We start from the raw sequence: 20,231 nt of genomic DNA, 5'->3' as shown, positions 1-20,231 counted from the left end.
GACGTCACGAGGTCTTTGCGTCACTGCCGTAACCGCCCCGGTTGTGCGGAGAGCGTCGATTTGCGCTGGACTGCGCTGCTCCACTTCCGGACAAATACGAGCCTTGATCATTGACATGCCTCGCCTATTCATCATTTAGCAAAAATATATACACGCAGTAACGAAAATACATATATAAATATTAATTGTCTTTATAACTTGATAACCAGAAGGAGGGATATGAATTCGTCCAGCGAGATGTCGGCTTTCGCTAACATCCATGCACAGTTAGCGTCCATCATGGAGATACTAGCCAGATCTGCAGTGACAGAAATCAGCAAACTTGTGAACGATAGTACGGAGGTTTTGCTGCTGGAGATGTGCCGAAGACAGAATGAAAACGACACCCTGAGAAGGAAGCTGGAGTGGATGGAGATGGAGTTACGGGCGGCGCGGAGGGATGAAGCCCGGGAGAGTTTTTCCTGCGGCCGCACCGTGGGAGTTCAGGCTGGTGATGGCTTACGGGCGACGGAGAGAACCCGATTGCATTGTAGGTAGTGAGCTTTAAGCCATCATAAGTTATTTTGTGATGCCAAATGCATGAATCGCAGTAAACAATCGCATGGATAAAAGTAGATTTGATTAGTGGTTTTATAATGAAAGTAACGTGCATAAATTGATATTTTCAGTGCAGAGACGCTCGGCTCAAGTAGGGAACGACTTTGATCAGCACTGTCCTCGCCTGAAGGCAAATGGAGGTCCTCCGCCTGTGGAGGAGGAAGTGTCTCGGGCTCCGTCTATTGTCGAGGTCAGTTGTAGTACGTGCGATCCTTTCGCCTACGCTCTCGTTAATCCTCCCTGTTTTTATTATGTAGGCGTAAAGTTTAAATCGAAAGCCAATTTGTTCCCTAATATCCCAATACACAAGGAATTTAAATATCAGAATTAAACAGCAATATAAAACAGCCTTAAGTTAAATCCGCAGGAAGGTAACACAGTGTTTTAAGAAAAAAATTACCTTTACTAACGCTCAGCTCACATAAAGATGTGATTCTTCTACTCCTGAGTGGGGTCCTTACTTTAAACTGTTCCATTAAAGCATTCACGTCTACAAACGGAAAGTTACCAATTTTAAAGAACATGTTGATTAAAAATATTAATATGCAATTGATGCTAAGTAACTAATTCATAGTGCAGTAATTGTTTACTGCATTGGTACCCTTTTTTATAATGTACTGTATATTGTGCATATTGTGTATTACTTTTATTATACAGTCTGAATCTTCGCATAGTGGTCTTAAGTTAAGCCCTGTGTGGTGTTTCTTACATGCTACGTTGTTCATTGTGACCAATTTGCCACACATATTGGTTCCCTGGCAAAAGTTTGATTCTGGTTAATATTCTTATTTGTAAGACTGTATCATAGTTTGCCTTGTCATAGATGCATTTGTTAGTAAAAGAAAAAAAATTATGGCAGAGTTGTAGTTAACCTGTTTTCCGTTTCCGAACAGCAAATGACACTGCTGGGTTCTGGAATCCCTTTCATAGTAATCATGTCATTTTTCTGTTACAGTCTGGAGACTTCGACAGAGGGACATCAGGAACACCTTTTATCAAGGAGGAAATATTTGAAGAGGAAATCAATATTACTGAGTCGAGGAAAGGACTGAAGAGCTTTGCTGGAGGTAATAACATGGCGGTAACATGGAAGAAGCTACTTTATATATGTCGCCCAAGCTGCAGTGAGAACAGTGAGATCAATGATAACAAACCTGCACGATTTGATAAAAGAGTGAGATCAATGATGACAAACCTGCACGATTTGGTGAGTGAGATCGATGATGACAAACCTGCACGATTTGATAAAAGAGTGAGATCAATGATAACAAACCTGCACGATTTGATAAGAGTGAGATCAATGATGACAAACTTGCACGATTTCATAAGAGTGAGATCGATGATGACAAACCTGCACGATTTGATAAGAGTGAGATCAATGATGACAAACCTGCACGATTTGATAAAAGAGTGAGATCAATGATGACAAACCTGCACGATTTGATAAGAGTGAGATCAATGATGACAAACCTGCACGATTTGATGAGTGAGATCGATGATGACAAACCTGCACGATTTGATAAAAGAGTGAGATCGATGATGACAAACCTGCACGATTTGATAAAAGAGTGAGATCGATGATGACAAACCTGCATGATTTGATAAAAGAGTGAGATCGATGATGACAAACCTGCACGATTTGATAAAAGAGTGAGATCGATGATGACAAACCTGCACGATTTGATGAGTGAGATCGATGATGACAAACCTGCACGATTTGATAAAAGAGTGAGATCGATGATGACAAACCTGCACGATTTGATAAAAGAGTGAGATCGATGATGACAAACCTGCACGATTTGATAAAAGAGTGAGATCGATGATGACAAACCTGCACGATTTGGTAAAAGAGTGAGATCGATGATGACAAACCTGCACGATTTGGTAAAAGTGAGATCGATGATGACAAACCTGCACGATTTGATAAAAGAGTGAGATCGATGATGACAAACCTGCACGATTTGATAAAAGAGTGAGATCGATGATGACAAACCTGCACGATTTGATAAAAGAGTGAGATCGATGATGACAAACCTGCACGATTTGATAAAAGAGTGAGATCGATGATGACAAACCTGCACGATTTGATAAAAGAGTGAGATCGATGATGACAAACCTGCACGATTTGGTAAAAGAGTGAGATCGATGATGACAAACCTGCACAAACTGGCGAAAATGGTGAACCATCAAAAATAGGTGATGCACAGATGTGGAAATTTTGACCAATATTGATAAATTTTGCTGCCTGGGGGGGATAATGGTGACGAAAATTGGCTGGAAATGTTCCTTATTGTTATTTTGCTTCATAATCATAAACTAGCACTGAGGTGTTATGCATCTCTTGTGATTAATCTTTTCCTCATACTTCAGCCAGTGGTTCTGGTCCTGATGCAAGAAAGCTGCATCCTGTCCTGCGTCGTCAACGTGAGGAAGAGAGCGACACGCGACTCGTAGACGGTTCAGAAGTGCAGGAGGTCCATTCTGCCTCGACAGCCACCGCAGAAGATCTCGCAGAAGCGGAGGAAGGAAAACAGCAGAGAGTCCTGAGGGTCGATCAGGCAGAACCCCAGGAGTACACAGTGAGATCGTTCGCTCCGGCCTCTGTCTGTGACACGTATGAGAAGGAGGTTCATCTCTGGACATCTGCTATACAGGAGGACAGCGAGACCGAAACTGATGATCCCGATTTCCCTTACGATACAGAACAGAGTCTGTCAGATGTGATTGAGATTCATCCCATCCCGGCTACAGGAACAGGTTTATGTACGGATATGTTGTCTTCGAGAGCCACTAAACCCCATTTGGGAATGGTGACCATCGCACCTAAGGAAGAGGAGCCAACAGTGCAGCCTGGATGCAGCGTGGACACTAAAGCTGGACTGGCTCAAACCCAGATGGAGCCCAGAGAGAGGCTGGACTCAGGGCTGATGGGAGACCAGCCATCCATTATAGCGACTAATGATGAGGGCAGTTACCGCTTTAATGCAAACAGTGTCAAAATGGCGAAGAAGGTGAAAGGGCTGACTCGAGCTCCCAAAGGGGAAAAGCAGATCAGCTGCATGCAGTGTGGCAAGAGCTTTACCACCCGATTCTATCTGAAGATACACCTGAGGATACACACGGGAGAGAGGCCGTTTTCCTGTACACAGTGTGGCAAGAGCTTCTACTGTACATCCCACCTGATATCACACCAGAGGTCCCACACGGGAGAGAAGCCTTACAGGTGCCATGTGTGTGGAAATTCCTACTCGCACCTCAATTCCCTGAAGTTACATCATAAGGTTCACAGGCAGGAAAGACTGTTTAATTCCACGTAGAACTGGAGGGCTTCGTGTCTGTAAATCGATGACGGTGGTGCAGTGTGTGACTCACTGCATTGGTGACACTGGATTTCAGTCCAGTCTAATAAGTTAACGTCTCTATAGAATGAAGCTGTGATTTATAAGTCGACAGCTGTTGTGTAGAACCTTAAAATCTGCCACACGCAACATTGCGAGCTACGCTGAGAAGTAATTAGCATGTTCTTTAGTCAACTGACAATGTTCCCTTTTTCTAACATGCAGATACGGATTGTGCCTGGACGATGAAAGTTAAATGTGTACTTTTTTGAGGTTCCTGAATCTTTTCAAGTAGGAAAGATTTAAATGACATTGTTATTCTTTTAAGATGAATACTTAGGCTACATGACAGTACCACTGTGAAGGCCATTTAGGTGACAGCTGCTGGTATCACAGAGGTGTAGGAACTGGGGGGGCAGGGAGGGTGGTACCCCCCCCCCCCCCCCCCCTCCCCAATATTTTATTTGTATTCATTTATCCTTTGTTTAAATTATTGTGTAATAATAATCCTATGCCGTTGGGCTCACCCTCTGAATAAGCTGATATCTGAAGGGCATTGTAAACTATCGATGAAGAATGCCATTGCCTTTGTCCTCTGGTAAAGTTTTATTGTTATAGCTACCATTTTATTATTAATAAAATAACCTTTTGTTCAAAGATTCTTCCCATGTGTAGAACCTACCCAGAAATCTTAAACGAATAGGTTGTTTTTAAACTTCTGTAGAGTGAAGATCTCAAAAGAGCCAGACGGCATGGCCATGAGATGCAACATAAAATGTATTCAAATACTGCAAGTACTGACCAAGCTAAGGCATATGAATATGAGTAATGCTGAAAGCAGGAATACTTTTGGTGGTGTTGATACTCGGGCTGGTGTGGAGGGTTTAGTGTTGGGAGTTGTATGCATTTGTGATTATCGCCCAAAGCAGCTGAGTAGCCTTTTATATGACAATGAAATATTCTAATAGTTTATTAGATCTGTACAATGTGGCCCTCCACAATTAATTTTACTTTAATACTGTTACTGGACCAGGTGAGTGCACTGCAATCCCTTTTTCAAGTTTTTTGTTCACTTCTATTTTAATTCTTTTGTTTCATTTCAGTTTTCTTGTGTCAGCTCATATTGTAGTTTTTTTCCTCATTTCCATTCTCTTTATGAATGTTAACTTCATGGTAATTAATGCACTGTAATAGAAAGTCGTAACTTTCGAACATCGAGGATACAATTTGAGGCATTCGCCCTTCAGCTGTAAACCAAAACTTCGCTGGTCTGTTCACAGTAATTACCTTTGAATTTTCAAACACTACTCAAACACTACTCTTCATTTTACTCCAGACCTCCAAAAATAAAAAAGAACAAAAAAAGATGTTTAAAAGAACAATGTCATTAAATTGTTTAGATTTAGTTCGAAAAAAGTTAGAAAAAAAGTTCACTGACTTGATTTTGTGTATTGTTTGCTAACATGACCTTAGTTTAAAATGTGAATAAAAATTGTGCAAAAACATAATTTCCTGGTTGTTTAGTTAAATTCAAAAGTGAACTAGAAGTAATGTACAATACCAGCAGTCTAGTAAGGGATTTGACATATTTCATTTTTGCCAACTACAACAAATAAGAGTAAAAAAAAAAAGAAAGTTAACTTAGCTATTGATAATACGATACAGTCCATTTTACTTCAACAGTGACAAGCAGAAATTAATCATATATAATCTATATGATCCCACAACACTAAGCTGGATGTGTGGTTGAAAGATGGAAAATGTATATGCTGTTATATATGATGTTCTGAAAAAAAACTACATTCTCTTAAATCATGCTTTATTAGATGAATTACAAGTTTAGATGGAACAAAAATGAATATGAAAGATGCAGTGGAAACCACTTATAGTGATCATGCCTATATATCTGGGTGAAATTGATCATTATAAGTGGATGATCATTTGATCATTATAATAGTTTTTTTTCTTTTCTTTATGTCTCAGGCAGATTACCATCTAATTGACATTTGTATATTTATTACACAAATATAAGGCAATAAACTGGACAGTGTCACTACTGAATTTTATTGACTCTTTCAAAATACAGTACAGCTGTTTCAAACGCTTTTCAGATTACAGCACTGCACAGATTAAATTACTGAACTATAATTGAAATACGCTATAGTACAGTACTATTCATAAATGATCCATCTTTTTGATCCATATAAACGATCACTATACCCATGATCACTATAAGTGGGTTCCACTGTATTCCAAGACCAGTGAGCACCAGTGATTTAGCAGTTCTAGGGTTAATGACTGTTCACATTTCTGGTTATTTTCACTAGGGTGAGGTACCAAAATATTTTCCAACGATGCAATAATGACTGGGAATGGTTTCCAGGTCAGGTGTTGTGTATACACCGTTACTCTTCTGCTATTTTCTGAATCAGGTTTCACACCGCTGACGTTCTTATGCAAGGAAGAACAAGTAAGCTTATTGCCTTTCATGCTATTGACGTTTGGATGATAATCGGAAAGAAGGTGATGAACGTATCTATAGAAATGTCGGCTTTTGCTAATATCTATCCGGTGACAGCATCCAGATCTGCGATAAAGGAAACGTGTTCACAGTGATGCCAAGAAAACACTGACGAGCAACGCATCTTAAAAGAGCCAGCGAATGAGCCGCAGACATAAAAATCCCAGGTAGTAGCTGGTTGACACACTGGCAAAGTAAGATTAAGATTAAGATGGACTTCATTGATCCAGGCGACATAGTCTAGTACTTGGGGCAGCAGGAACGTCGGGCACAAACGAACAGACAACGTGCAAAAAAAAAAGATGTACACTGTATAATATAAAGGTAAAAATAATACATTAGGATACTAAATCGGCAATGCTATATTTAGATAGATAGATAGATAGATAGATAGATAGATAGATAGATAGATAGATAGATAGATAGGCGCTGTAGTGTCTGTTTTTATTTATTACTCTAAAGTGACCTTTCAAGATTCCTGTTTATCTTATACAAAAGCCCCTTTAGCCTTGAACATATAACATGATGAAATATTGCTACTTAATTATGATTTTGTCATAATGTTATGATACAAATTCATTCTTACCAGTCAGTAAAGATGTGTAATTCCAATCAGGCTAATTAAAATCATAATTATTATTTATCACTTAGTCATCTCATTCATATTACCTGACCTGTGAAAACAATAATGAATGTTTTAAGAACGAGTACTATACCTATTGTATACTTCCACAAGTATATATTTTTTGACTCAGACATCTATGGTAAATTGTAATGTGTAAGTCCATGAATATTTCGACAGGAACATCAAGAAATGTAATTTTCCACCATCTAAATAATTCTATAAACATTTATTAATTTAACAGGCACTTTTCACCAAGGCGACATACAATTAAAGCTCAGAGAGCATCCCTGGGGTCAAGTGCCTCGCTCAAGGGTCCAGTGGTGACATCAGGCCGGTATCCAGGAGATGTGAACCAGCAACCTCCAATCAGAGGCACTAATCCTATAGAATCCTAACCCGCTGAGCTGCACATACACAAAGATAAAGTTTTGTGAAAATCTAAGCTGCACAACACCACGAAGTAAAGCATTTTTGCGCCGCTTTTCTTTCGGTAACTCCGCCGAAGTAGGTAAATTTGACCACAGTCCCTTGCTGCGGGATTCCTCGTCTGCCCGGTTTCCGGGGTTCCTGGAACTTCGGGCGCATGCGCAATGTCGCTGAAGGAATTTGCGAGTCCGCCTGAAATTTCTTTCCTCTTCCAGAACATCACAGTTATATAGATGCTAAATTATTCTGTTTATCATTTACCAAAAAGTTAAAGATATGTTTGGAAAATAATCAGGAAGACGATGATGAAAGTATCCATCGAAATGTCGGCTTTTGCTAACATCCATCCTCAAATAGCGTCCATCCTGGAGATACTGACGAGATCTGCAGTAACAGAAATCTGCAGGCTTGTGGATGGTAGTGCCGAGGTTTTGCTGCTGGAGATGTGCCGCAGACAGAGTGAAAACGACACCCTGAGAAGGAAGCTGGAGCGGATGGAGATGGAGCTGCGGGCGGCACGGGCGGCGCGGCCATGGGGAGGCCGGGGCTGCAGCCGCACTGTCGCGGTTCAGGCTGACGGTACCTGCATGGTTTGGGTTCATTAATGGTGTTTGTTTATTTCTTTGTCTGCTTACGTGCACAATACGCGCAAAATTAGTATGAATGCTGTAAGCATGATTCGTTAGCTGGTAGATCTAACGTTTTATTCTAACGAGATCTTCCCGTTTGCAGATAACATTGATGGCGATGAAGGGTGCATGAGGACATGGGGAGGTAACATCCTTACGGTGGTGAAAGAGGAATCGTCTCACTTTCTGGGAGTGACAGAAGAGGTCGGTGCAGGCGCTAAATTACGCTGTTTTGCTTAACTAAATGCAAACCGGCTGGTTGCTTTTCTTCGGATGGTGACTTGATGTCATAGTGGTTGGTTATGCATTTTAATACCGAGCTGGCAACAAGGCCACCTTTAACCTACTTCACAAGTTTGTTTTCGGATGGCATAATGCTGGGGGGCGGGGTTGGTGTTTATCTAGGATATAACCCCACATACTCCTCTGCAGTCTGCAGACACTGACATGGGCAGGCCAGACACTGTTATCATCAAGGCGGAGGGACAGAAAGATGAATCCGACTACACAGAGTCACACGGAGATCTGACGGTCATTACAGCAGGTACCAACCTTGGCAGTTATCACCCCACTACTCAATTTTGACATTTTCTGCATTTCAATTTTGTAATTACTGGATGTAACTTGGATATATATATATATATATTTTAAGTTCTTTAAGAGCTCAATATATTTATTTTTAAAGTAATCCCTCTCCTTACTATGTATTCCCCACCTAATTTTATTACTTCTGTTATAATTTTGCTGTTGGGTAGATTCTCTGTTTGGCGTTGAACACCACGGTGGAATTACTTTTGGGATCTTTTCATATCTAACCGCACGGTTTACAAATTTCACTTCGTAAGCTTATTTGCACATACCCAAAAACTATTTGTACCCTAAATCTGGGACTTGTTTCACTAAGCAGGATTTGCTTAGCCGGATAACATCATATTTAAGGTAGTCCAGGCTAAATGTAAGTTAACGAAGTCCGACAAGTTATCCGACCAAGCAGGAAATCCTTCTTTGTAACACAGGCCCATCTCGTTGTCTCACCTTTATTTTTATCTCTGCATGTATATTTATTATTTGCGTCTTTATTTCCGTTTCTACCTCTATTTTACTTTTATTCTGTTTGTTGTTTTTGTACTTTTGTCTTGATTATATGTTAAGTTGTATGTTAAATTGTAACCTACTCAAAACAAATTCCTTTTACTTTTTGTACTTGCCGAATAAAAGATTCTAATTCTGAATCTAAAAGAAGAAAATGTGTGCTTTGGTGTGGTTAATGTCTTGACCGCAGGTAATTGTCTCGTGATTTGTATTCTTTCCTGTACCTGACAGCAGATGTCAGCGCGGTGCGTCCGGGTGAGCAGTGGCAGTGTGAAGGGGATGGAGACCTGAAGGAACAGGAGGTATGGCCAGTTCAGAAGATCAGAAAACCTCAAGTAGCACCAAAACACCATCAGGTAGAATTCCAGCGCTGCACAGGAAAATCATTCTTCGCAGATTCGGTGTGTGACGTGTATGTGACATGCGGAGTAACCGTGTGTTACGGCCTCAATTTAAGCACACCCAGCTCTAACTGATGCAGAATTATTCATTTAATACAGAAAGAAAATAACAAAATACTACATACAGCTTATTACACATAAGACTGAGAATTTCAAAAGACTTTAAGACCATTAATTATTTGTTTAGTCTACCGGGGTACGCAGTGACCCCAAATGAAATAACAACCATTCTCTTCCCAGAACCACCCCCACAGCTACCTAAACAATGTAAGAAAACAAAACCCTGGCTGTCTGCCCGCAAGGGGGGTAACAAATGCAAGAGGGGGGTGACGCTATGACCTAGTGTGCTAGACAAACCTGGAACCTACAGTGCATTGTCTAGGCCTAGCCTGGAGCCTGGTACATTCATACATACAAACACGCATACATACACATGGAATCCCACAGTCCCCCTGCAGGCAAAAAGAGGAACACGCATATCCCCCCACACAGACAAACCCAACACAGGTTCGTAACACGGTGTGACAGTATCTGAAGGCTTTTTTTCTTCCCTAGGGACCGTCAAGTATGAGGCAGTTGCAGACGGTTCCTGCTACAGGGGGAGTTTTTTGGACAGGTACTTCGTCTTCAAGGGCCGTCAATGTTAAGCCACGCTTTGGTAGCCTTGGTGCTGTGCCTCAGAAAGAGAAGATTACGACGCAGACTGGATGCGGTGGAGGCTCTGCATCCGGAGCAGCTCTGTCCCAGCAGATGAACTCGGTGATGTCCAGCCAACATCTGCAGCTACAGCGACCGGCAGATTCCACACAGGGAACAATGGCAGCTGGGAACAGCTTTGCTGCGAGCAAAGGCAAAATGGTGAAGACCTTTGATGTAGCGAAAGGAGCAAAGCAGTTCAGTTGCATACAGTGTGGGAAGAGTTTCAACGACCGTTTTTACCTTAAAATACACCGGCGAATACATACAGGTGAGAGACCGTTTTCCTGTACGCAGTGTGAGAAGAGGTTCTACTGTACGTCTCATTTGATCGCGCACCAGAGATCTCACACGGGAGAAAAGCCTTATAAGTGCAATGAATGTGGGAATTCCTATTCTTACCTGAATTCTTTAAAGTTACATCAGCAGTCTCACACGGGGGAGAAGCCTTACACTTGTGATGCGTGTGGGAAGTCCTACTCTCACCTAAACTCTCTGAAGCTTCACCAGAGGACTCACACGGGAGAGAAGCCTTACACATGCAACGAATGTGGGAAGTCCTACTGCCATCTTAATTCTCTGAAGGTACATCAAAGGTCGCACACCGGAGAGAAGCCTTACCGTTGTGCTAAATGTGGGAATTCCTATTCTCATCCTCAGTCTCTGAAGTTGCATGAGAAGTCACATGATTTAGAGACATTGTAGTTCTGACGAGAGAGAATTCTTGCTCTCGACTTAGGCTTCCGGTGTGCTGTTCCGGCACTGCTTGTCTCGTATTTATTTAACAGACTTTTTTTTTTCTCTCAAAGCCACGTGGAACTGAGGAGAGCAGAGGTTATACAGCAGGGTCAGCCAGCATGTTGAATACGGCCTCTGCTCTGTGATTAGATGATGATGTTTGTGTTACCCGTGTAAGTTGCACTCTTCTGAATTTGGTGATCATTGTTGACACACCACAGCACAACAACATAATGTGTCCTCTGCGTTTAACCCATATGTGACATCGTGACATAGCAGGGGGCAGCTAATTCAGCGCCCGGGGTGCTCTGGGATGGTACCTGTCTGGTCAGGGATTCGAACCACGACTGAAAGGGATTTGGCCAGAAATGAGCAGCATTTAACTGGTCGATGGGAGAGCCAATCAAGCTGCCATGTTTACGACCCATTAGGGATTGTAGATTCAGAAGTCATCCTTCTTTTTGAAATGTTTTCTCTTTTTCCCAAGATCATTAATAAAAACTACACTATTATTGTTATTTGTGTTTTTACTCTGAGTCCTTAAATGGCAGGTAATAGTTGTCCACTAATATTTTGTCACCCCTCTGGCGATTTGTGACGCTGGACACCCGGATATATGTATGTTTGAGGCTCTTTGTGTTTCTCTGGTGTCAGTATGGGTACCGCGCTGCTGTACTGGCAGTGTGACATCTGTCATGTGGAATCAAAATTGCCATTTTGTTTTATTTCTATTATAACTACAGTAAGAGGGAAAATCTCTCACCTTTGCATAATCATTTCCTTTTGTTTAATCTGTACATTATATATGATTCACAGATATGCGGCTACTAACCTGCTTAGCTTTCTAAACCAGAATGTCCTTTATACAAGGGTGTTCATTTGGCTGTGGACAGGATGGACATTGCATCTGTACAGATTATCGAGGTAGATTCTGCTGAGGTAGCACAACCTGCTGTGCCTTTTCTATAGTGATTCACTTTTTAAACATTAAATAAGACGAATGTGCTAAATATGAAACTGATCATGTTATATTTCATAGTTCTGGAGAAGAATGTACTGGTTGGTTCAGGCTTTGGATCCTGGCCTGCAAGGCTTTGAGAAATTTCGCGCAATGTATGAATGTAAATTTCACTTAATCTCGTTTTAGAGATTCGGCCAAAGTTATTTTGCTACTTTATTTCATTATAAGGTTCATCGTTTAGAAACATGAACTGCTGCCAATAATCCCATTTACTGAGTAAGTATATAGGACACATTAGCTAGTTAAATACCAACGTGCAGTGTATACTCCTGTAACTCACAGCAGACCACAGGCAACGTTTCGTCGCAAACGCATTGTAAATTGTCTGCGATTTAAAAGACCTACGATTTCTATGAGAATATTTTCCAGTGTTTACGGTAATACGATGCGTCACCGCCCCCCTCCCACGGCTATGCGGAAGCAATCTAGTTCTGTGTCTAAAGTCATTGAATACCGAGCTACTGCAGCTCCCATATCTAGATGTTTATGCACGTCACTGCAATCGGGAAATATGTCTGTCTGTGTTAATTTCCAGGCACAGCTGTCGTCGATTATGGAGATTTTATCTAGAGCAGCGGTTGAGGAAATTAGCAAACTTCTGGAGGATACATGCGCGGTTTTGCATCTGGAAATGCGCAGGAGCCGCAATGAAGCCGTGGCGTTAAGGAGGAAATTGCGCTCGATGGAAATCGAGCTGAGTGCAGTCCGAAGCTGTGGAGCAGGTGTGCGGGCTAACTAATGGGCTCCATCGTCTGCAATCAGATCTTTCGAAATACTGACTTTAATCCGTAATGACCATAAATAAGGTGGCTGTAACGTTAATGTAAAACTGACATTTGGTGTGTTTTCCTGATTCTCCCCTTTAGAACATATTAGTGGGCAGAACCAAAGTAACGGTTCCTGGCAGTATGGAGTGCCCTCAGCAATAGGAGGCAAAAACTCCCAACATCTGGAGGTTCGTTTGTTTAGCGTTAGAATTTACTGACGTATTCAAACGTATTCAATTTTTAAATACATACAAATAGTAATACATAAAACTTTACTTGGTCAAATTATTGCTATGTATGCATTATACTGAGCGTATAAAGTTGACTTGCTCTTTTGAGTCCGTGTGCATCTTTCTCTGGCAACATTCAGTTGACAGTGCTGGGGATATTTTTACAGTTCGAAAAGGTGGAAGGTGAGAGAAGTGAGATACTTATCATCAAAGAGGAGAGCCTTGAAGACGACCGCGAGGAACCAAAGCACTGCCGAGGTAATGATCTTATTATTATACCTTAAAATGTAACCACAAAGCTACTGGGCCATAAGTATAACCATTTACAAGTAGGGATGGGTGTCTACTTCAAAATGTTTACCGTGCAAAGCATTTTAAGTTCACTTATCCTGCACTTCTGACATCTGCTGTTTTGTTCTTTTACCCTGACAAGGTTTATGTGCAGAAACTGGTGCTGTTGCTGTAGGGAGCCCCCACATATCTGCGTCCGAATCTCCATTCCAGCATCTCAGTAGCGATGAGGAGTGTGACAAACAACCAAACCGTTCAACAGAACAAGAACAGCACCAGTGTTGGCAAAACGGAGAGGAGCCTGGCAACTCTGAGCTCCTGGTAAAGGCCGAGCGAAAGCAGACCAGGAGAAGCTGTCAGTCAGGAACAGGAGGTTTGGAAGACCCAAAGGACACAAGAACCAGTCACTTGGCAATCAGTTGGAATAGTGAAATAGAGGCTGATAAACTGCGGCAATCTACTGACAAATGCTTACTGGATCTCTCGCCGTTTACAGGGAACCAACATCCCATTGCAGGTGTTGAGTCAGGATCTGCTAAAACTCAGTTGTCTGTAGGTTTTCCTGATGTGAAATCGCGTGTCACCTTGTTGGATCCATCCACTGCAAATGAGAGAGCAGAGTGGCTGGATGAAACCCGGCTACCTTCGGCAATGAGAGACCATCACGCACCACCTAACCAACCACAGAAATCTTTGGAAAGACAGTCGGTAGAAGCTGACAGAGATACGGGGCTGTACACTGAAATGGTGGAAACATTTGCTGTGTGTCAGCAAAGTCTGAACTCCGCAAAGAGGATTGAAACCAACAAGAAGTTCGGTGTTAGAGAGAAACAGTTTTCCTGCACACACTGCGGAAAGCATTTTAATCGATACAGTCATCTTAAAATACACCAGCGATGTCATACAGGAGAAAAACCGTACTGCTGTACACAGTGTGGAAAGCATTTCAGTCTTAGATGCAATCTCATAACCCATCAGCGAATTCATACTGGTGAGAAACCATTCTGTTGTACCCAGTGTGGTATGAGCTTTGCCCAGAAATCTAGTCTTAAAACACACCAGCGAATTCACACGGGGGAAAGACCATTTTGTTGCATTCAGTGTGGTAAGAGTTTTGCTCAGTCAAGCAGCCTTAAGACACACCAAAAGGTTCATGGTAGAGACAGTGTAATGTAAGTAAGAAATACATAACTATCAAATGTGTTATTGACGTTACATAGCTTGACATTCAAAGTCCTGCACCCAATTAAAGGCTAAGCAAGGACTGCTACTGAAATGCTAGGTCTTATATAAAGTACAATTTTAAAAATGTCCTTATCCGCTAATTACTACAGGTACTGAAGTAGTACAAAGACAAAAAACCCGAACACAGCATTAGATTTTCCAGTGGTGTCTAATGTAGGAAAGCATTGCATATGGGGGGGTGGTTCCCCGAAGCAGGATTTAGCTTCGGTTAGCTGGGTTATCTTGGGCTAGGAGTTATGATTGTCCAATAGGAATGCTCCTTACCTAAACTCTTATTGGATAATCATTAATTCAAGTTAACCTAGGTAACTGAGAAGTCCTGCCTAGTGGAATACACTCCCCAGGTTCATTAAAAATCTTATACGGTTCAAATGTTGTATTACATTAAAACACTTTTGGGGGCATTCAGAATTGCACCGAGATGTATGTATATTTTTTTTTATCCACAGACATGTTTTGAGTTCTCAAAATTTCTGATCATCAATAGTTGATCTTCCAGTCAATGGTAACATTTTTAGACTGCATAAAATCGATAAATGAATTGTTCTATACAGTTGAACTGTGTACAAAGGCTGATTTTCCCCTTTCCTTTCAGTGATTGTTTTATTTTTTGGCTAATAGTTATAATCGGATTAAACTATTTGAAAATGTTTTATTATTTCACTGCAAATGGGTCAAACAAAAGAACACAATCTTTTGAGCAAAAGCTTAAAGGATATCGGAGCAATGCTTACTGCAGGGTTTCACAGTGCTGTGGGCGAACTCTCCTTTTCGTTTGCGCCAAAACACGTTTAGGCCCAAATACATGAACAACTATGTAATCAGATCTCCAGGTGTCCCCTCCAGCTATCTATTTAACAAACTGATCATTGCTATTTCCGGCCAGCCTCCTTGGGTGGCACTGCTGCCGCACACCTGCATCCCACCCCAGTCCTGTGTGTGTGGAGGTTGCATGATCTCCATATCAGGTTGGTTTTCCTGCCACAGCCCAAACATGTGCAGTTAAGCTAACTGGTGTCTGTAACAGCCCACAGAGTATGACTGTGTGCCCTGCAGTGGGGAGGCATCCCAGCCTCGTTTCCCCTGCAGCCAGTCCCCCGCCATATCCATCCATACGCATCTGTGGCACTATCGATCTCTCTTGGGGAAATTTTCTTTTTGCCTACCCCATCTTGCTATCCATGACACACAGACACATGCAGCTCTAGAAAGAAATTGAGACCACAGAAATCATTTCTTAATTTATGGGTGTGCGTCTGTGAATAATATGTATGTTTTACAAACTGCACCCTGGTTCTTCTCTGTTTCTAAGACTGAAGGGCTTCTTCCTTGTTTTATGGGACTTCAGTCCTGCTTCTAAGGGCCTGATACGAACTGTCCTAGCAGTGCACCTCACACCTGCACTTAATGTTTCTCATTCCTTTTGAAGGTCACCTGATGTCATCCTCCAACTCATGAGAAACTGTCAGATAAGTTGACGGTCATCTCTTGCTTCAGCCCTCTAACTGGCTGGTTTTTCCTAACTGGCAGTGTCTCCTGCTTCACCTTGAACTTGTGTACTACTTTCTTAGGAACTTTGAGCCTGGAAGCAACTTGCTGTGTGGCTTTTTGCCAGCAGAACCAAGATTAAACCTGAATTTTAAAATAAAGATATAAAAACATATATGGAGTGGTCTCTTTAATTTTCCAGAGCTGTGTGTAGGTGACAGCAAGCTTGGCAGAGAAGGGCAGCCACCTGCAGCGGCGCCCATGTAGCTCATCCATTCATGCAGCTGTCCATCCATCCGTCAATCTACACGGTACATGTCTAATACACTGACTTATATACACTGTAATTTGCACGGGGGCTCCAGACTATTTAAAGTAACTGTAGCTGGTTTTCAGTATGCATGCTCCATCGCCAGCTTCCCAAAACTGCGGAAATGCGTGTTGATCTCCAGCCAATCGCGGTAGTCTGTGCTGTCCACGTGACTCCGGGTTTATGGTTTACGGAAGTGGAATAATAAGGAGCCCTTATACATTTGCGCAGAAAAATAAATGCCTTTATTTGAAGCTGTAAGGTGTCCAGAAATAGTTTAGGAAAATGATAAATAGTATTCATTTTCGTAGACAGGTTGGTGCAGTAATGGAAATCCTAACTAAAGCAGCGATCGCGGAAATCGCCAAACTTGTCGATGATGGCTCTGCAGTTTTACGCTTGGAAATGTATCGGACCCAGAGTGAAAACGAAACGCTGAAAACGAAGATACGGCGGATGGAGAGCGACCTGGAAACGGCGCTGGGGCGCGGGAAGGCGGCCGGGGCGCCGGAGCTTCCCGGAAACACGCGATCTGTCGGCGTTCAGGCTTTCGAGGAGTTTAAAGGTGCGCCGATAAAAACCACCGCTTTGCTCTTCGCCAAGCTCTTTGTTACAGCCCTGGGAAAGTTAATGCCAGTGAAATCGGCTTCTCTTAATTCTACGTATATCATTCCACATAAGAGCTGGGACAGGATTTGACGAAAAAAATTGGTTCTCAGTATAAATTGCATCCCCTAATTTTATACTAACGTCCTACACTTATATGAAACCAATAACCTTTTAGTATAAATCTATTTTTCTGACAGCCTTTAATGAGCAGCTTTTAAAGAGGATTTGTCAGTGATCCTTGTCTGCAGCATAAGCATCATGCTCATTACCGCGTTAATAGGGCCGGTAATGACTGTCAGCGCTAACTTGGCTCACGCAGAAATTATGCTCCATCAGAAAGAGTACGTTCAGTAACTGCCGATATTTCAGAATTAGCTTTCTTATGCCGAAGCATTATTTATCTGCCATACCGTGTGTCAGTTAAATCGTATTTAATACACTGCATGTCTACGAACAAGCTATGCATGCTGAAGATTTTTGGGAGACAATTAAAACGTATCAAAAAGGGGAGGTTTTAAAAGTCTTTCATCAGAGAACCAATCATGGTACAACTATTCAGATGTAATGCATATAAATAGTTCTTGGGTTACTAATTTTGTAGTTTTTCCTCATATGTTTTCCCTTAAGGTGCACTGTATTTGTAAATAATGTTTTCTTGGTTTTGTAATACATCTTGATGGTGTCGTCCAATACAAGTAATTTCTAAGGCATCGCTTATTATTATTGTTATTATTGTGTTTTGATCTCACAGAAGAAAGACAACTGTGCATTAGTATGTGGAGAGAACAGAGGCCAACAGCCCAGAATGAAAGCGAGCCTCTGTACACCACAGTGAGTGGAAACGGCGGTATGTACTTTGACCACAAAACTTGTTTGATTTGATACATAACATGTTTGGGGACTTTTTTTTCAACATAGGCTCCAGGGGTGGAAGAAGAGAGGCCTGAAACTCATATCAAACAGGAAATGCTTGATGATGACTGGTGGAACAGTGACCCCCAGAGATGGCTGGACGTCAACAGAGAGGGTAAAATCAATGCCGCTTCTGTAATTGTTATCATCATCTTCGCACATTACATGTTTCAGTTTCTTTTATACGGTCGAATTGCTTGTTATAGAATGGGCTTGACTTTCCACAGGCCCTGCAGAAAAACTCCAAGAAGGTCAGGATGCTGAGGAAGTCACGCAGACACCTGCAGAAGAGCCCAAGGTGCTCTGCGAGCCACGGGGGGCCGAGATAAATGATCAGGAGCTGGATGGGCTGCCGTTCGGGCTGAAGGCAGAGTCCTGGAAGGGATGTACAGCCCAGAAGCAAAATCTGACGGAACAGGAATACAGAACAGGAAGGCTGAACTCTCTCACCACAGAATATGCCACGGATGGGAAAGTCAGCCAGCTGTGGACTACCTTTGTGCAAGACAGCCGCACAGAACCTGAATATCCTCCACCGAAATCGCAGGAAGACTTGCCGCTGCCCCCTGCTCTTTTTAACAACTGCGGCAATCCGTCCTTGGCGGTCGATGTGAAGCTGCGTTTCGGCACCTTCGATTCGATGGCGACGGACGAGGACGTGGCTGCGGCCCCTGTATGTCGCGACGAGCCAATACCACAGACGCGGCAGAGCAGAGGGAAACCGACTCCAGCGAGAAGCGTGGACGTGACGGTACCGGCCAGACAGCAGCATTACGGGGGGCCAGCAAACAAAATGACACCGAGCGAAAATACTGAAGGTCTGGAAACGGACGCACCGAATAGGTACGTACACATGCTGAGCGGCACGAGTTTTAACATGACGAAGATGCTGAAGACTTGCCGAAAGGTGTGTACCGAGGAGAAACCGTTCAGATGTTCGCACTGTGGGAGGAGTTTCAGCCGTTTGACCTGCCTTAAGATTCACCAGCGGAGTCACACAGGGGAGAAGCCGTACAGCTGTCTCGAGTGCGGGAGGCAATTTACGCAGCAGAAGAGCCTGAAAACTCACCAGAGCGTCCATACGGGGGAGAGACCGTTCAGCTGCACGCTCTGCGGGAAGCGCTTCTCCCGGCAGGATAACTGTACACGGCATGAGAGGTTCCACAGCGGGAAGAAGCCGTTTAGCTGCAAACAGTGCGGAAAGTGCTTCACCCTTCAGAGTAATCTTAAAACGCACCAGCAAATCCACTGCGGGTTTAATCGTTTCATATTTGCATAAAGCGCTGCACTAATTCATTGTGTATTAGACTGCCAGTTATTACACTTGCCATATGACATCTAATGGAGAAAATCCAGTGAAAAGCAGCCCAGAGGCGATTTTTTATTATACAAAAAGATCCTTTATATATCATGAAATGAAGATGCTGTAATCTTCACTGAATAAATTTTTTTTTCCTTTTTTACCAAACAGTGAAGCGAAATAGTTCGTTTCTAACTTCTACATAATTATATTTCGCTTCAGGGCTTTTGGGGTACCAAGGCAATTTTAATATTGTACTCAACATCTGAATTTATCTTTTTCAAAAGTCTACATGGAAGCAAAGCCTCCGTTGTCTCAGTATGAGTGTCATTTGGTGTCAGTGGTATAGAGGATGGATGGATGGATGGATGGATGGATTTCTAAATACCTTTTGCTTTTCACTTTCACTGTCCATACAATTGTGTAACAGAAACTGCATAAGCAATGTGATACATAATTAACATTTTTATACCACTTGCATTAAAATCAGTTCTCAGTAAATGCTGCAAATCACATCAATGTCTATTGTACATCACAGAGGTCTATTTATAGTAACTAGACTATTGAAAATATAAACTGTATGGCAAATATTTAATGAATTATTGTATTTTCCACATATGACACAATTTTACTATTTAAATGTGTTTGTTACTAATATTTAGAATGCCCAATTTTTTTTGCGGTTTCTCTGTGTGTGAACTTTTATTACAGTACTGTATGTAGCGCAGTTTAAATCAATAAAAATGTTTCAGACATTTAGGCATATTTAGAGATGACTCCCCTCTAGTTCAAGCACAACGAAATTAGGCCTAATCATCTTTTTGACTCAAAAATAAAATCTCAAATGGTACCTTAAGCCCAAGGCTATGTCTCTTTTTCAAGTTTCCATTGTTTACAACAAAGGGCACCTACAAGACTCTACTGGAAAATTTAACCCTCTTTTTCCTTTTCCGAGAAATACAAGTCTTGTCATTACACATAATCATATGCTGATT

General features: G+C 42.0%; 3 protein-coding genes and 1 long non-coding RNA gene across 21 annotated transcripts; 3 read left to right on the top strand and 1 right to left on the bottom strand.

Annotated features, from left to right (window-relative positions):
* Nucleotides 1-52: 52 nt before the first annotated feature.
* Nucleotides 53-4,592, top strand: si:dkeyp-68b7.5 (zinc finger protein 8). 2 transcript variants are annotated; one of them, XM_049012279.1, is made up of 4 exons: nucleotides 53-533; nucleotides 669-787; nucleotides 1,553-1,664; nucleotides 2,968-4,592. In XM_049012279.1, exons 1-4 carry the CDS (start codon nucleotides 440-442, stop codon nucleotides 3,912-3,914), a joined length of 1,272 nt encoding a protein of 423 aa, XP_048868236.1. In that variant the 5' UTR covers nucleotides 53-439; the 3' UTR covers nucleotides 3,915-4,592. The 2 variants fall into 2 exon arrangements, with proteins under 2 accessions (XP_048868236.1, XP_048868235.1); XM_049012278.1 differs by having other exon boundaries at nucleotides 55-529.
* On the bottom strand, nucleotides 1,667-2,627 carry LOC125740731 (uncharacterized). 6 transcript variants are annotated; one of them, XR_007397747.1, is made up of 7 exons: nucleotides 2,509-2,627; nucleotides 2,306-2,428; nucleotides 2,228-2,268; nucleotides 2,068-2,186; nucleotides 1,988-2,028; nucleotides 1,793-1,870; nucleotides 1,667-1,751 (listed from the first exon to the last, which is right to left on the bottom strand). It is a non-coding gene; the product is annotated as an uncharacterized LOC125740731 (long non-coding RNA). The 6 variants fall into 6 exon arrangements; XR_007397750.1 differs by lacking the exons at nucleotides 1,667-1,751; nucleotides 1,793-1,870 and adding exons at nucleotides 1,765-1,792; nucleotides 1,871-1,948 and having other exon boundaries at nucleotides 1,988-2,186; XR_007397746.1 differs by lacking the exons at nucleotides 1,667-1,751; nucleotides 1,793-1,870; nucleotides 2,228-2,268 and adding exons at nucleotides 1,765-1,792; nucleotides 1,871-1,948.
* A 3,054-nt stretch (nucleotides 4,593-7,646) lies between the features above and the next one.
* Nucleotides 7,647-16,278, top strand: LOC125740724 (zinc finger protein ZFP2-like). 12 transcript variants are annotated; one of them, XM_049012274.1, is made up of 9 exons: nucleotides 7,647-8,086; nucleotides 8,240-8,340; nucleotides 8,569-8,680; nucleotides 9,460-9,584; nucleotides 10,185-10,596; nucleotides 12,620-12,806; nucleotides 12,951-13,039; nucleotides 13,249-13,339; nucleotides 13,515-16,278. In XM_049012274.1, the coding sequence occupies exons 1-6, from the start codon at nucleotides 7,810-7,812 to the stop codon at nucleotides 12,652-12,654; spliced, it is 1,062 nt and encodes a 353-aa protein (XP_048868231.1). In that variant the 5' UTR covers nucleotides 7,647-7,809; the 3' UTR covers nucleotides 12,655-12,806; nucleotides 12,951-13,039; nucleotides 13,249-13,339; nucleotides 13,515-16,278. The 12 variants fall into 12 exon arrangements, with proteins under 12 accessions (XP_048868231.1, XP_048868225.1, XP_048868227.1 ...); XM_049012268.1 differs by lacking the exons at nucleotides 12,620-12,806; nucleotides 12,951-13,039; nucleotides 13,249-13,339; nucleotides 13,515-16,278 and adding an exon at nucleotides 11,135-11,581 and having other exon boundaries at nucleotides 10,185-10,910; XM_049012270.1 differs by lacking the exons at nucleotides 12,620-12,806; nucleotides 12,951-13,039; nucleotides 13,249-13,339; nucleotides 13,515-16,278 and having other exon boundaries at nucleotides 7,648-8,086; nucleotides 9,463-9,530; nucleotides 10,185-11,581.
* Nucleotides 16,279-16,600: 322 nt separating this feature from the next.
* On the top strand, nucleotides 16,601-20,092 carry LOC125740725 (telomere zinc finger-associated protein-like). Its single transcript, XM_049012276.1, has 4 exons — nucleotides 16,601-16,980; nucleotides 17,776-17,855; nucleotides 17,943-18,051; nucleotides 18,164-20,092. The coding sequence occupies exons 1-4, from the start codon at nucleotides 16,701-16,703 to the stop codon at nucleotides 19,213-19,215; spliced, it is 1,521 nt and encodes a 506-aa protein (XP_048868233.1). The 5' UTR covers nucleotides 16,601-16,700; the 3' UTR covers nucleotides 19,216-20,092.
* Nucleotides 20,093-20,231: the final 139 nt, after the last annotated feature.

This window comes from Brienomyrus brachyistius, chromosome 4 (genome assembly GCF_023856365.1).
Source record: "Brienomyrus brachyistius isolate T26 chromosome 4, BBRACH_0.4, whole genome shotgun sequence".
Lineage (NCBI taxonomy): Eukaryota > Metazoa > Chordata > Actinopteri > Osteoglossiformes > Mormyridae > Brienomyrus > Brienomyrus brachyistius.
The sequence above is the reverse complement of the archived record's forward strand: the minus strand, read 5'-3'. Positions and strand labels throughout refer to the sequence as shown.

Excerpts from the sequence above, each read along its gene's own strand:
- si:dkeyp-68b7.5 (XM_049012278.1), top strand. The coding sequence starts at position 220 with ATGAATTCGTCCAGCGAGATGTCGGCTTTCGCTAACATCCATGCACAG. Across the intron at positions 530-668 it reads GGAGAGAACCCGATTGCATT|TGCAGAGACGCTCGGCTCAA; the intron begins GTAGGTAGTGAG and ends TGATATTTTCAG. Across the intron at positions 1,665-2,967 it reads ACTGAAGAGCTTTGCTGGAG|CCAGTGGTTCTGGTCCTGAT; the intron begins GTAATAACATGG and ends CTCATACTTCAG.
- LOC125740724 (XM_049012262.1), top strand. The coding sequence starts at position 12,437 with ATGAGAATATTTTCCAGTGTTTACGGTAATACGATGCGTCACCGCCCC. Across the intron at positions 12,807-12,950 it reads AGTCCGAAGCTGTGGAGCAG|AACATATTAGTGGGCAGAAC; the intron begins GTGTGCGGGCTA and ends TCTCCCCTTTAG. Across the intron at positions 13,340-13,514 it reads GGAACCAAAGCACTGCCGAG|GTTTATGTGCAGAAACTGGT; the intron begins GTAATGATCTTA and ends TACCCTGACAAG.
- LOC125740725 (XM_049012276.1), top strand. The coding sequence starts at position 16,701 with ATGATAAATAGTATTCATTTTCGTAGACAGGTTGGTGCAGTAATGGAA. Across the intron at positions 16,981-17,775 it reads GGCTTTCGAGGAGTTTAAAG|AAGAAAGACAACTGTGCATT; the intron begins GTGCGCCGATAA and ends TTGATCTCACAG. Across the intron at positions 18,052-18,163 it reads GCTGGACGTCAACAGAGAGG|GCCCTGCAGAAAAACTCCAA; the intron begins GTAAAATCAATG and ends GACTTTCCACAG.